The sequence below is a fragment of the Tripterygium wilfordii genome, chromosome 4 (genome assembly GCF_013401445.1).
Source record: "Tripterygium wilfordii isolate XIE 37 chromosome 4, ASM1340144v1, whole genome shotgun sequence".
Taxonomy (NCBI): domain Eukaryota; kingdom Viridiplantae; phylum Streptophyta; class Magnoliopsida; order Celastrales; family Celastraceae; genus Tripterygium; species Tripterygium wilfordii.
Genome location: NC_052235.1, coordinates 4,530,329 through 4,543,302, shown reverse-complemented (window position 1 = coordinate 4,543,302; position 12,974 = coordinate 4,530,329). Strand labels below are relative to the sequence as shown.

Sequence of the window (12,974 nt, the reverse complement as noted above, 5' to 3'; positions counted from 1 at the left end):
CACTTATTGTTAACAATGAAACATAGATTTGAAATCCTGTTTAACGGCCAACAACTTCTATATATAATGGACTGGGGGTCTGACAGACAATCTCATTGATTTTTTTTAAAAAATATTTTTTATGACAGTTTGTTTGTTATATGCAAACATGTAACCCAACTAATAGAGTTGTAGAAATGTAATTTAGAGATCACTTAATTTTAACAATATCACACGATTATTTATTTTAAATATGTCATATCTTTCGATGACTAAAATAAATATTTACTCATTGAGTAATACTACCTACTTATAAAATATAACTATTATTTTATCTATAAATCTATGTAACATGAAAAATTGTAATTGATTGTAAAATAGTCATTGGGAGAACACAGCTTGGTCGTCTAAGCCAAGCCCACACTGGCAAACAAAAGCCCAAGAAAATATGGTCCCAAGCCCATAGAGCAACTATTCCGGTAAAAACCCTAATATAAATAAATAAAACTTGAAGAAAATAACTAGCGGTACATTCGGCTCTTGATTGATCCTGCGGCGAGGATTAAAACTTGAGAAAATTAGATATCAAGCACAAAGGGAAGCAAAACCCCAAATCGTGGAAAGCGCGAAAGAGAAGGAGAGAGAGATTGCGAGCAATGGCGCATCATCAACCTGCGACCTTAGAAGAAGTGAGAACCCTCTGGATCGGGGATTTGCAGTACTGGATCGATGAGGCCTATCTTAATTCCTGTTTCGCTCACACCGGCGAGGTCTCCTTCTCTATCCCCTCTTGTTCTGTATGTGTCTGCGTCTGCGTAGTTGTGCTATGTGTAATTCGTTCATATTGATTTTTCTCTTACAATTTTCTTCTGCTATTCGTGGTAATATTTGTGAATATACGGTGAGGGACGGGGAGATAGTATTCAAATAATATTCTAGACATTAGATTGCAGTTTAGCATAATTTGGTTTCAAAAAAGGAACTTGGATAAACCCTTTTCTTTGTGCGAACATTAAGATAATTTGTTTATTAATTACCTATGGAAGGGTAAGTTTTGCCAATTCTAGGGAAATTTTTCAATGCATATCTCATAGTCAGCCTCCCCTGTTAGTTTGCATATCCTTTTTGTGTGCGCAAACTGCAAACACAGGGAGACCAGCACTGGTTTATGTGTTATTTTTGTACAGTGGACAACATTGAATATCACATATGAATGTTTTCTGATTGCTATCACTGCATCTTCTCAAATTGTTCAATCATAACGAGAAAGAAAACCTGAGTAATTCTCCAAACGACAAGCAATGCCAACCTTAACAACGAACAATTGACTGCATCTGTTATTCATCTTAAAAAAGAAGGGAGCGAGTTTCTATGAATATTAGATGGTCCAGATACTGCTATTGCTGATACCTTTTCTTTTACTGCCTCATAATCCATAGCTTTATGCTGAAAAAGATGGAACTCATGAAATCTAAAGTTGATATGCAATGCAGGTAATTTCAGTGAAAGTCATTCGTAACAAAATCACTGGGCAGCCAGAGGGTTATGGGTTTGTGGAGTTTGTGTCTCATGCAGCAGCAGAGAGGATTCTTCAGATGTACAATGGGACACAAATGCCTGGGACTGAACAAACTTTCAGGTTAAATTGGGCTTCTTTTGGGATTGGCGAAAGGCGTCCTGACGCAGGGCCTGAGCATTCCATATTCGTGGGGGATTTAGCTCCCGATGTCACGGATTACCTCTTGCAAGAAACCTTCCGGGTTCAATATCCATCCGTCAGAGGAGCGAAGGTTGTGACTGATCCAAATACGGGGCGTTCAAAGGGATATGGGTTCGTTAAATTTTCTGATGAGAATGAAAGAAATCGTGCTATGACTGAAATGAATGGTGTCTATTGCTCGACTAGGCCCATGCGTATTAGTGCAGCAACACCAAAGAAGACCACTGGATTTCAACCGCAGTTTGCTGTCGCAAAAGGTCATTTGCATTTCATTAATTTCTGCAGAACTCCTATAGTTTTTTATTACTTGCTTATATTCTTTTCCTAAGATCTTTTTTATTCACTCTATTATGTTCATGGTCTTGAAAAAAACTTTTTTTTTTAATTAATTTCGAGCAGGAGGTTCATTCGTTTCTTTTCAATTTGATTACTGAAAGGGTAGGAGTTATATTTGAACATTTTACATAAGGCAGATATATCTTTGTGCAGTGAAATTTTTTTGAGGCATAAAGGTATGTTTTTATGTATGTGCGTATGTGTTTATAGGAGTCCCTTTTTTTTAAACTCAGAGAGATTGTTTTGTAAGGTAATTATGGATTTATGCCATTCATATGGGGTCAGAGTTCTGATCAAGCAGAAAGAATACATTGGAAGGAGTGATATTGAGGATGGAAAATTATTAAATACCAATTCTTCATAACTCAAGAATTGATAAACTTAATAAACAGAAAGAAAAGAAAAATGGGAAGCAAAGAAGCATGCAATAAATTAGTTTTCGTGCTACTGGTTTATAATGAGTTTTCATATTCATAATGTGCATGTGTAAAAGATCAGAAGCATAAGTTATATGCTTCAACTGGCTTCTTAAACTTCCATATTGATCAATTCTCAAAATATGTGCTTATCACTTCAGTGGTTTGCTTTGCAGCTGTATATCCAGTTCCAGCCTATGCCACTCCACCTGTGCTTCCGGTTGATAATGACACTAATAATACAACAGTAAGTCGGGTGAATTCAAGTCTTTTGTGATTTATGGATCATTTATTTCTCTTGAGTATTTTATTTTATTGCAGATATTTGTTGGTAACCTGGATCCCAATGTCACGGAAGAAGAATTGAAGCAAATCTTTTTACAATTTGGGGAGATTATGTATGTCAAGATCCCTGTGGGCAAAGGATGTGGCTTCGTACAGTTTGGAAATAGGTTTGTTCATTATTCTTTTTTTCTTATGACATGGTTTTGAATGGTTTGTAACTAGGTTTATTTAGTGTATAACAATGATTGGCTTTGTTCAATGCTTTTTTTTTTCTCACGGTGATGTTTTCTTTTTTCATATTTAGTTTCCTCATTAAGCACATGACACTACTATTTGAGCTGAAATGTTTTCCTATGATCAATTTTCATCCTATTATTTGATCTGTATTTTCCATTTAGACAAGCTGAACTAAATAAATGCGTAGGACAAAGGGATTTGGAAGGGCTGTCGTGGAAATAGTCAAATTGGATTTACTTTATAATGTATGGTAGTCAAATGTTATGTACCTTCTCTTTTCCTATGTTCCTTGGGTGTCTGACTTTTTTTTTTTGGAACTTTTGTCATTTCAGGACTTCTGCTGAAGAAGCCATCCAAAGGATGCAGGGAAATATGATAGGTCAACAAGTTGTTCGCATATCTTGGGGTCGGAGCCCAACAGCAAAGCAGGTAAGTTTTCACTTCGATCCAGGGGTTAGGAGTTAGGACTTATGACTTTCTTTTTTTTTCTGTCTGCATATTCTGTAATATATCTTCCTTTTAAGAATCTGCAGATGACTATAGTTTCTGACAATAGTGGTGAACTTGTTAGCTTTTGGATTTGGGGTAAGATGCTATTAATGGACCTGTATGTGCATAGTAAGCTGATTTTTACTGCTAGAAAACATCTGCAGCTAGGAGCTTGTAAAGGGTCAGAACTCATAAGCATTTTTCATCATCTGGATTTTCAATACATGCTTCATAGGTTGTGCTTCACTGATAGGCATAATCCTGTGGATAAATGCAACGTATGGTCAGAAAATATTCATGGTACTGGTCACATTTCATGAGCAGTTTCAATTCTATACATTATTTATACACGATGTATATGGCGCTGACTTTTTGTAGGACTTATCTGGCGTCTGGGGTCAGCAAGTAGATCCAAGTCAGTGGAGCGCTTATTACGGATACGGACAGGGCTATGATCCATATGCTTATGGGGCTGCTCAAGATCCATCTTTATATGCATATGGTGCATATTCTGGTTATGCGCAGTATCCTCAGCAGGCAAGGCATTATAATGTTGTTTATTCCTGTGATATTGATCGTCTAATTGTTTTTCCATGTGGATTCTTGGAATATGGCGGAAATGGTTAGAGCTATGTCCAGTATCGAAATGGTGCAGGACATTAGTAAAGAAAATTGTAGAAAGAAATTAGGCATGAAACAGTTCTGAAGTTCACCGTAAACTGCAAAGTTAAAAAAAGGAGTCATTTATTCTTCCATAATCAGGATATCGAAAATATGTATGAACAGTAATTTTGGAAGTTATACTTTTCATATACCCCTGAATAAGTACTATCATACTGCTCATTAAGAGGAAAAATAAAAAATTTCCTATTTGCATAAAATCTTCCTCTTGTTGATTGGGAAAAAGAAGACGTGCAATCCATGCATATAACTCCATACTAATAATGAGCCACCTGGTACATGGGGCCACAAATGTCGTGATAATCCTGGCCTTTTTGCCAATTGCGTTGATAAAACATTTCTATTAGGCCTTTAATTTTGCTTTGACAGGGTAATTTGGACACTTAGCCATGTGAAAATTTGTGATTTTCATTATGAGGCTGACATGCACTCCATGGCTTTAAGTTTAGGATATGGCAGTTGTCAATTGCTTGAAATTGATAATAAATGGACTATTCTTTTAGGTTGAAGGTGTTCAAGATATGACGGCTATGGCTGGTGCTCTGCCTGTTGTAGAGCAAAGAGAGGAGTCATATGACCCCTTGGCCACACCTGATGTTGACAAGTGAGTCCCCTCCACTATTGCCATATAATTTAAGGACTATATTTTTGTAGTTTCTTGGCTAACATTTACAATGGATTTTGGACTTTGATTGCTAGGTTAAATGCTGCTTATCTTTCCATTCATGGAAGGGCGATTTTAGGCCAACCCTTATGGCTGAGAACCTCGTCACTTTCTCCACACGCTTAACCATCTCCATAATTTATTGGCTGATGTTATGACTTTCTGTCATATCTCATCTGTGGCTGACGGTGGCATGTATTGAGTCCGTGACAAAGGGCTCAAGAAAATGAGGATATGCTTCTGCTGGTTTGATGTGCTTTCAGTTCAGCACAAAGGAATAGTGCAGTCTAGAGAAAGTAGAAACAGATTATATACTTCGTTTCGTGAGCATGGAGCCTTTTTTCTGGTTTGTATGGACAAGGTCTGAGTAAAACTGGTTTTTACAATTATTGCTACCCAATTGTGCGGCATTGCCTTTGGTGTTATCGTATTACACCAGTTGTTTGACATAGAAGGTCAAGTTATTAGTGAGAATACAAACGAAAACAACAGTTCTTACTCTCTGAGCTTTGACTTGAGGTATTCATATGAATTTGCTAACTTTGTCGACTATGCCTAAGCAAGATTAGCACCATGTTGGCAGCAGCTTAGACATGCTTAGATTATGACGTAGCTGTTTTGTACACACAGATGCCCTTCATTTCCAAAGGATTTAAGTTGCCCATACGACCATTACTGCCGCCCCCATGGACGTCAATGTCAATGCAGGGTGGTCTGTGAAAGAGCTTTGTGATTTGGGGTCTGCTCAGCTTGGGAAGGAAGTGAGCGAGAGAGAGTCTAGTCTCAAGTCTCAGCAGCATTGTTCCCATCAATCAATTAGTGGGTAGCAGTTTTAGGGGCCTTTTGGTCATAGAAGATAGATTGAAGGTCCTTTTCGTCATTGGAAAAACAATGGCAAAAATAATTAAATAACCTAAACCCTACATAATACCTCCTTTGTCTCTTTCTTCGCTCTCATACATCGCCATTCTCTTAAACCCTAGTCGGTACTAGGATCGCCAAAAGGAATCCAAGGATCACGGTAGGCTCTCAATTTCTCAAGGGATGATTAATTATACATTTGAGACTGCAAAGCTCATACCATAGATCACGAGTTTACGTATTTTAGATTTCTTTTTGCTTTCACCTTAGCTGTAGATTTCGATCATGTACTGAAAGTTATATATACTTGTTTTGTTCTTGGCGTTTTTCTGTTGCTGGGTTTTTGACTGGGTGGGAGCTGATTTGATCTCTGTCGTCAAATCTACCAATTCTTCGCATAATATAATATAAATATAATATTTTTAGTATTTTTCTGTGGAAGAATTTTCTGTTTTTTGTATCAGAATTTGAAATTCAGGCGATTAACTCTTTTCTTGGATCTTTTGAATCCTCGAAAGCATTCAAAACTGCTCCTTCAAAGTATCCAAGCATTTTGCTTTTTCCGTGTTTGTGCCTTTGCTTGATGTTATTAGCTTCTTACGTATATGCACCTGTGCGTACGCCCCTTTACATCAATAGATTCAATTTTTTTTTGGCTGCGTCCATTATTAAGAAGAGCCCGGTATAGTCTTAACTGTATGAATAGAAGTTATCTTTTTGGTTAATGCTGAGATGTAATTGCGGGCAAAGGATTATTATAATGTACAGCTTTAACTTGTTTGATTTATTATATATGTGACAGGTTGATATATAAGGATGGTGCAATACAATTTTAAGAAGATTACGGTGGTCCCGAATGGGAAGGACTTCATTGATATCATCCTTTCTCGCACACAGAGGCAGACACCAACTGTTGTCCACAAGGGATATGCCATTTCCCGACTCCGACAGTTTTACATGCGTAAAGTAAAGTATACCCAACAGAATTTTCACGAGAAGCTTTCTACCATAATTGATGAATTCCCTCGCCTAGACGATATCCATCCATTCTATGGTGATCTTCTTCATGTTCTCTACAACAAAGACCATTACAAGCTTGCACTTGGCCAAGTAAACACTGCAAGGAATGTTATCAGCAAGATTGCAAAAGACTATGTAAAAATGTTGAAATATGGAGATTCGTTATACCGATGCAAATGTCTGAAGGTTGCTGCTCTTGGGCGCATGTGCACTGTGATAAAGAGAATTGGGCCCAGCTTGGCATATTTAGAGCAGATCAGGCAACACATGGCAAGGCTGCCTTCAATTGATCCAAATACTCGGACAATCCTAATATGTGGGTATCCAAATGTTGGAAAGAGTTCATTCATCAACAAGATCACAAGGGCAGATGTAGATGTCCAGCCATATGCTTTCACCACAAAGTCGCTATTTGTAGGTCATACGGACTATAAGTATCTTAGATATCAAGTGATTGATACTCCCGGGATTCTTGATCGGCCATTTGAGGATCATAATATTATTGAGATGTGCAGCATTACAGCTCTGGCTCATCTGCGAGCTGCTGTATTGTTCTTCTTGGACATCTCAGGGTCTTGTGGCTACAGCATTGCACAGCAGGCTGCTCTTTTTGACAGCATCAAGTCTCTTTTTATGAACAAACCGTTGATAATCGTCTGCAACAAGACTGATTTGCTGCCTCTGGAAGGGATTTCAGAGGAAGACATGAAGTTGGTCATGGAGATGAAGGCCGAAGCCATGAAGACTCTAGTAGGTCAAGGAGGTGAGTCTGCAGAGGGTGAGGGTGTGCTGCTGACCATGAGCACTTTGACTGAGGAGGGGGTAATCTCGGTAAAGAATGCCGCATGTGAGAGATTATTGGATCAGAGAGTGGAATTGAAAATGAAGTCCAAAAAGATGAATGACTGTTTAAACAGATTTCACGTTGCCATACCGAAGCCACGTGATCAGAGGGAAAGGCCACCTTGCATACCTCAGGCTGTTTTGGAAGCTGAAGCCAAGCAAGCAGCAGAGAGGGAGAAGAGGAAAACTGAAAAGGATCTGGAGGATGAGAATGGTGGTGCTGGTGTATATGCTGCTAATTTGAGGAAAAATTACATTTTAGCTAATGATGAGTGGAAAGAAGACATCCTGCCAGAAATTCTTGATGGTCACAATGTGTACGACTTTGTGGATCCTGATATCTTACAGAGACTCGAGGAGTTGGAACAAGAAGAAGGTATTCGGCAGGCAGAGGAGGATGATGACGATTTTGAGATGGATGGCAAGGAGTTGACCCCAGAAGAACAAGCAGCACTGGCTGAGATCAGGAAAAAGAAAAGCTTGCTCATTCAACAGCATAGGATGAAGAAAAGCACTGCAGAGAGTCGGCCCACAGTACCAAGAAAATTTGACAAGGATAGGAAATACACGGCAGAGAGAATGGGCAGACAACTATCAGCTTTGGGGCTTGATCCCGCTAGGGCAATTAGTCGTTCCCGCAGCAGGGGCTTCAAAAGGGGGAGATCACTTGACAGGGAAGGCAACAATGATTATAATGCAATGGATGTGGGCCAGCCAAACAAGAAGCTGCGTACTAGGTCTAGGTCTATGTCTAGGTCTAGGTCTAGGTCACGGCCTCCAAGTGAGGTTGTACCAGGAGAAGGATTCAAGGATTCTGCTCAGAAGGTGAAGGCTATCAAAATTGCCAAGAAATCTGTCAGGAAGAGGAACAAGGACGCTCGTCGTGGAGAGGCTGATAGAGTTATTCCTACACTTAAGCCAAAGCATTTATTCTCTGGGAAACGCTCCACTGGAAAAACTGATAGACGCTAGATATGTAAGGTATTAACGCTAGCATTTGTTCATTGTTGATCCTTGCTTTCTGTTTGCAGTTTCTTCTGCTTGGCTATATTTACCTCTTCTGAAATAGTGAGCATTGTGCTAATATTATTTTCACATGAAGGTTTAAAATATATTGGCCATCTATTATGTGCCCATTGGTATCATTTGGTGTCAATTGGGTTTTAATTTGATAGTTTCAAAAATTCATGAAAATTTTCTACGTTGAATAGCAAAGAAAACAATTCACTTGGTGCACTCAACACTGAGATTTGAGTATTTGAGCAATTTTACATGAACAAGTGCAGCAGATATGCAATTCATATCTTACGTCTTGGAACATACTTGTATCTTTCTAGGACTAGATGCTCATTCCTAATGTTGTCAATTTTCTTTGTTTTTCTTGTAGGAATGGTGGGTTTTCTTGCAGATGTATACGTAGGCCTGGAATTGTGTGCACTGTTGAGGAAGTATGTTTTGTGTTGGACTTCGCTGGTCCAGCAGCACTGACTGATCTTGGTTGGAAAGGCAAGTTTTTCCACAATTATCAGGAGAGGGGGGGTATTATTTTTTTTTTCCAGCTTTTAACGTTGATGGGCAGCAGAAAACTTTGAAGGCATTTTCTGCAAGTTGTATTGTGGGTGTTTTTTTTGAATCTTTACTTTATGATGTTTGAAGTTGTATCTTTAACCGTATTTAGTGCCAGTTCTTTTCGATTCCGTTCTGTGATTCCATTCTGTTTCTCTGTCAAAATGTGGAAATGACATGGTTTATATTTACCTTTGAAGTTGCACAGTAAACATGATTCAGATGTAGCTAATATGGCTAGTAACTTGACGGACCACTCTGAATATTTCCTACCTAAATAAGTTGGAAAGGAGAGAACCATGAATCACAGCCTCCTCTTTATACCCGCTCTTAGAAAGTCCAGAAATAATACTAGTCCATGAAACGACGTCGGTGGAAGATTAATGGAGCAAGCGCCAAGCAGTGGAAATTTCGTTCTGGGCCACGTACAAATGAATCAAGGAGTTGTGGATGAATAATATGTCGACTCGACTTGACAACCCAGGCATGGATCTCTAGGCCCTTTTCTTGCGAGTGGGCCACGAAGCAGGCCTTGAAGGCTTGAGCAAATGTGTAATTGTTATGTTTGGTGGTGAAGCATTTGGTTGTAGAGGAGAAAAGCATTTGGTGGAGTGGCTGAATTCCCTAGGAGTTTCAGCAGTTCATTCAGGGTTTTGGGGTGTGGGGTTATGAGAATCAAAGCTTGAATTTGGTTTAATTGTTGTGAGGTTATGGTGCGCATGGGACCGTGGAAGGCTTTCGTGGCAGAGCCCCAGAGGCGGTCAATCCTTTTGGGTTTAATTCAAAAAAAGGGCAGCGGAACAGAGGAGGTACCCTTTTTACTCAATCTACTGGTTTTCATTCTGCATATGAGCTCTACTCCTATGAATGTGAAAGTGAAGAGTATCAGAGTCATACCACAGGTTATGATTACATTATGTTTGGAGCAACTATGGTGATTATGTAGCAGTCAGTCCTCCACATTAAAACAGTCCATAACCCGTTTGATATGTGATGCTAGTCTAATATCTAAAACATTGAGATATTGCAAATTGCTGAAACCAGTGATTCATTTTGATAAATTTTCTAGTTAATATGATTAATATGGATCCAAATCCGCAATGCTTGAGCTTTTGGGTTCGGATGGCCATCACACACAGAGGAGTGTGCACAGAGATGCATGGGAAACTCACCAAACACACCCCCCCCCCCCCCCCCCCAAGAAATTCACGGAGTTGCATAGTAGGAACGCATTTTTCAGGCCTTGTCAGATAACACTTAACAGGGGCTAATTATAACCCACGATGACGTGTGTCAAAATGAATCAACCTTAAAATTGGATACATTGTAACCTTTGATTTATTGCATGCTCCTGATCTAATTTTGGGACAGGAGCACGCTTGATGTTTCTACCAAAAGGCGTTTGATTTGCTAGTCGAAAACTGGGAAATGCATACAGAGAGGTTCTTTTTGGGACCCAGTGATGCTGAGAGGCCTGCCGCCCCATAAAAGAGACAGAAAGTTGGTGTGTAAGCTCATTCCTTCTTAATTCGCTCCCTTTCATGCTGCTGCTAAAATTTTATTTTCTTACATCTTTTCAAGTAAAACTAGTCTTTATATTTATTGGGTTATCCACACAATAAAAAACAAAGAACTGAACAGTAAAGAAGTTTGGAGGAGTTGAAACCTCTGGAGTACCCTCTCTGTTTTCCCTCGTCTTTATGCCTTTTGGTTTGTTTCATTTACATACAGGTTTACATGTATGTTCTTTCGAGTTTCAAGAGGGGAAAAATAATGGTTTTTGGTAAGGTTTCATTTCTAAAAACCAATCGACTTTTCTGATGAATTTTGAACATATAATAATATTTCTTATTTAAAAAAAAAAAAAAGCAGGGAGCACTTTTTCTCACTAATGATGAAATTATTTGGAGTCAATGTGATATGATGTGTTTTAACAGCTTGATTGGAAATATTTATTTGAATTTGAACTCCCGGGTAAATATAATTTTTCTTCTTAAAATCTGCACTCACACAATCCTAATTTGCCACATAATCGAGTACCATTAAGTACTAAAATTTGATGATGGAATCTATTTTGATCTTTAATTTCCACTTCCACTTGATGGACTCCCATCAATTTGATTGCTTTTGCATTTCCTCTTTTCTTTTTTTGACTTTGTAGGACTACTTACCTTACACCTTATTATCTTCTCCTTCAACGTCTTGGCATCCAAATAAGATCCAGTAAAACAGCATGAAAAATTATTATGACAAACAGTAATTAGAATGAAGGTATTATATTATATTATAGGATCATATGTAACACCTGTCATATCTGAATCCTATGTTTACTCATTGCTGCCGCCAAGATTTACACCGTTTAAATCTCTTCTTGTTGTGTTGGAACTCAAAACGTGTAATCTGATTTTCTTTATTTCTCTATTACTGAGATCCAAAATCTTTACACTATCCAATTTCATTGGTTACTCATATTATTGGATACCTGAGCTTAGAAAATTCCATTTTGGTAGTCATCAATTACGCAGAATTGATATGGCTTTTTCATCTTGCCAATGCGAGGTTTAGACGTGTTGCGGTGCTGGCGTACTGCCCCATCTCCACTAAAATTAACCACCTCTCTTTTTCTGTTCGGCAGATAAAAAATTATTAATATAGGTCATTGATTGGATTCTTGTGTGTTCTAGAATATCCATTCTGTCTCTTCCTTTTGGGACTCTGCCGGTACATGTACTACCTAGCTAAAGGCAGAGGATTTCCTTAGTATTGATAGGTTGCCAAAAGAATGGTCCCTGTAAGCTGTTAGGAAAGGTCAATGGCCTTGTTGCACTGTTTCTTTCTTTCCTTTTTTATTTTCACATGATGTTCATGCTTATGCAGATAGGACATATTAGATAAAAAAAAAAATGGATCAATTGGATGCCGGGAATTCCAAAAGAAGCTACAATTGCTTGACTTTCAAGTCATTCTGTATATACTATATGCTTTCAATAATTACTTTTATTACTGTCTACATCAATCATACTTATAAATACGTTTGTATATTTAGGTATATGCCAGGTTTTTACACAATTTAAGCGCATAAATTCAGTTTTTAAGTAAAATTAAAAAGAAGATTAAATTATTGTTGTGGTCTCTGTTTATCACATTCAGCTTAATTTAGTGACCTGCTAAGCTTAATTTCTACCGGAGAATTATTTTTGAATGATTTAATGATTGTTGTGATTGCACAGAGGATATAACATATTGTTATAACAAATATGGAGGAGTGAGTTCCAATTTCCAAGTCTTCGGGTATAAACCTTGTTAGTATACAGAGATGTGTTTAGGTTTTTGTTTGTTTAAGGATGCAGAGATATGACCAGGTATGTCTCCTTCCTCATGCCAGAATAAATCAAAGGTTTGTATTTTTCACGTTGGAGTCTTTTCTACTTTTTGTATTCCATTTTCAATGAAGCCTAGCATGCCCCTCTCTCTCTCTCTCTCTCTCTATTTTATGTATAATTGTATATACATATATAGTCACAATCAAGAGCATAGATGACACGTGTGCCAATACATACTCCTATCTTATTCTCTATCTTCAAATACACGTGTGGATGCATATATGATAGAGAGGAGGGTTTTGTGAAGTGGAAGCAAAAATCTTGTCTTGGTTAGGAAAACAACTTCATCTTATTCTTATACTATTTTTTTTTAATCTTCTCTGGGGTTTGTCAGTTTCTTTTCCTTGATTCACATATGATCATTTAGGTCTTTATTTTTCTTTTTTGTTTCACTACATTATACGTGACATTAAACAAAACCCAAGTCATGATCGTCATAAGTTTGATATATCTAGCTAGTCGTCCAATGCAAGAAACCATGTAATTAGAGTTAG

General features: G+C 38.0%; 2 protein-coding genes across 4 annotated transcripts; both read left to right on the top strand.

Moving 5' to 3' along the window:
* Positions 1–535: 535 nt before the first annotated feature.
* LOC119996506 (polyadenylate-binding protein RBP47B') lies at positions 536–5,144 on the top strand. 2 transcript variants are annotated; one of them, XM_038843166.1, is made up of 10 exons: positions 536–749; positions 1,473–1,956; positions 2,628–2,698; positions 2,773–2,903; positions 3,306–3,402; positions 3,507–3,558; positions 3,698–3,762; positions 3,841–3,999; positions 4,647–4,747; positions 4,843–5,144. In XM_038843166.1, exons 1-10 carry the CDS (start codon positions 636–638, stop codon positions 4,931–4,933), a joined length of 1,365 nt encoding a protein of 454 aa, XP_038699094.1. In that variant the 5' UTR covers positions 536–635; the 3' UTR covers positions 4,934–5,144. The 2 variants fall into 2 exon arrangements, with proteins under 2 accessions (XP_038699094.1, XP_038699095.1); XM_038843167.1 differs by lacking the exons at positions 3,507–3,558; positions 3,698–3,762 and having other exon boundaries at positions 540–749.
* Positions 5,137–9,243, top strand: LOC119996505 (nucleolar GTP-binding protein 1-like). 2 transcript variants are annotated; one of them, XM_038843165.1, is made up of 3 exons: positions 5,137–5,828; positions 6,471–8,507; positions 8,919–9,243. In XM_038843165.1, the coding sequence occupies exon 2, from the start codon at positions 6,485–6,487 to the stop codon at positions 8,501–8,503; it is 2,019 nt and encodes a 672-aa protein (XP_038699093.1). In that variant the 5' UTR covers positions 5,137–5,828; positions 6,471–6,484; the 3' UTR covers positions 8,504–8,507; positions 8,919–9,243. The 2 variants fall into 2 exon arrangements, with proteins under 2 accessions (XP_038699093.1, XP_038699092.1); XM_038843164.1 differs by having other exon boundaries at positions 6,471–8,512.
* The last annotated feature ends 3,731 nt before the right edge of the window (positions 9,244–12,974 follow it).

Bases quoted from the DNA above. Each gene is read 5' to 3' on its own strand.
- LOC119996506 (XM_038843166.1), top strand. From the start codon at position 636: ATGGCGCATCATCAACCTGCGACCTTAGAAGAAGTGAGAACCCTCTGG. The intron at 2,904-3,305 runs GTTTGTTCATTA...TTGTCATTTCAG, and splicing joins TTCGTACAGTTTGGAAATAG to GACTTCTGCTGAAGAAGCCA. The intron at 3,559-3,697 runs GTAAGATGCTAT...CATGCTTCATAG, and splicing joins TGTTAGCTTTTGGATTTGGG to GTTGTGCTTCACTGATAGGC.
- LOC119996505 (XM_038843165.1), top strand. From the start codon at position 6,485: ATGGTGCAATACAATTTTAAGAAGATTACGGTGGTCCCGAATGGGAAG.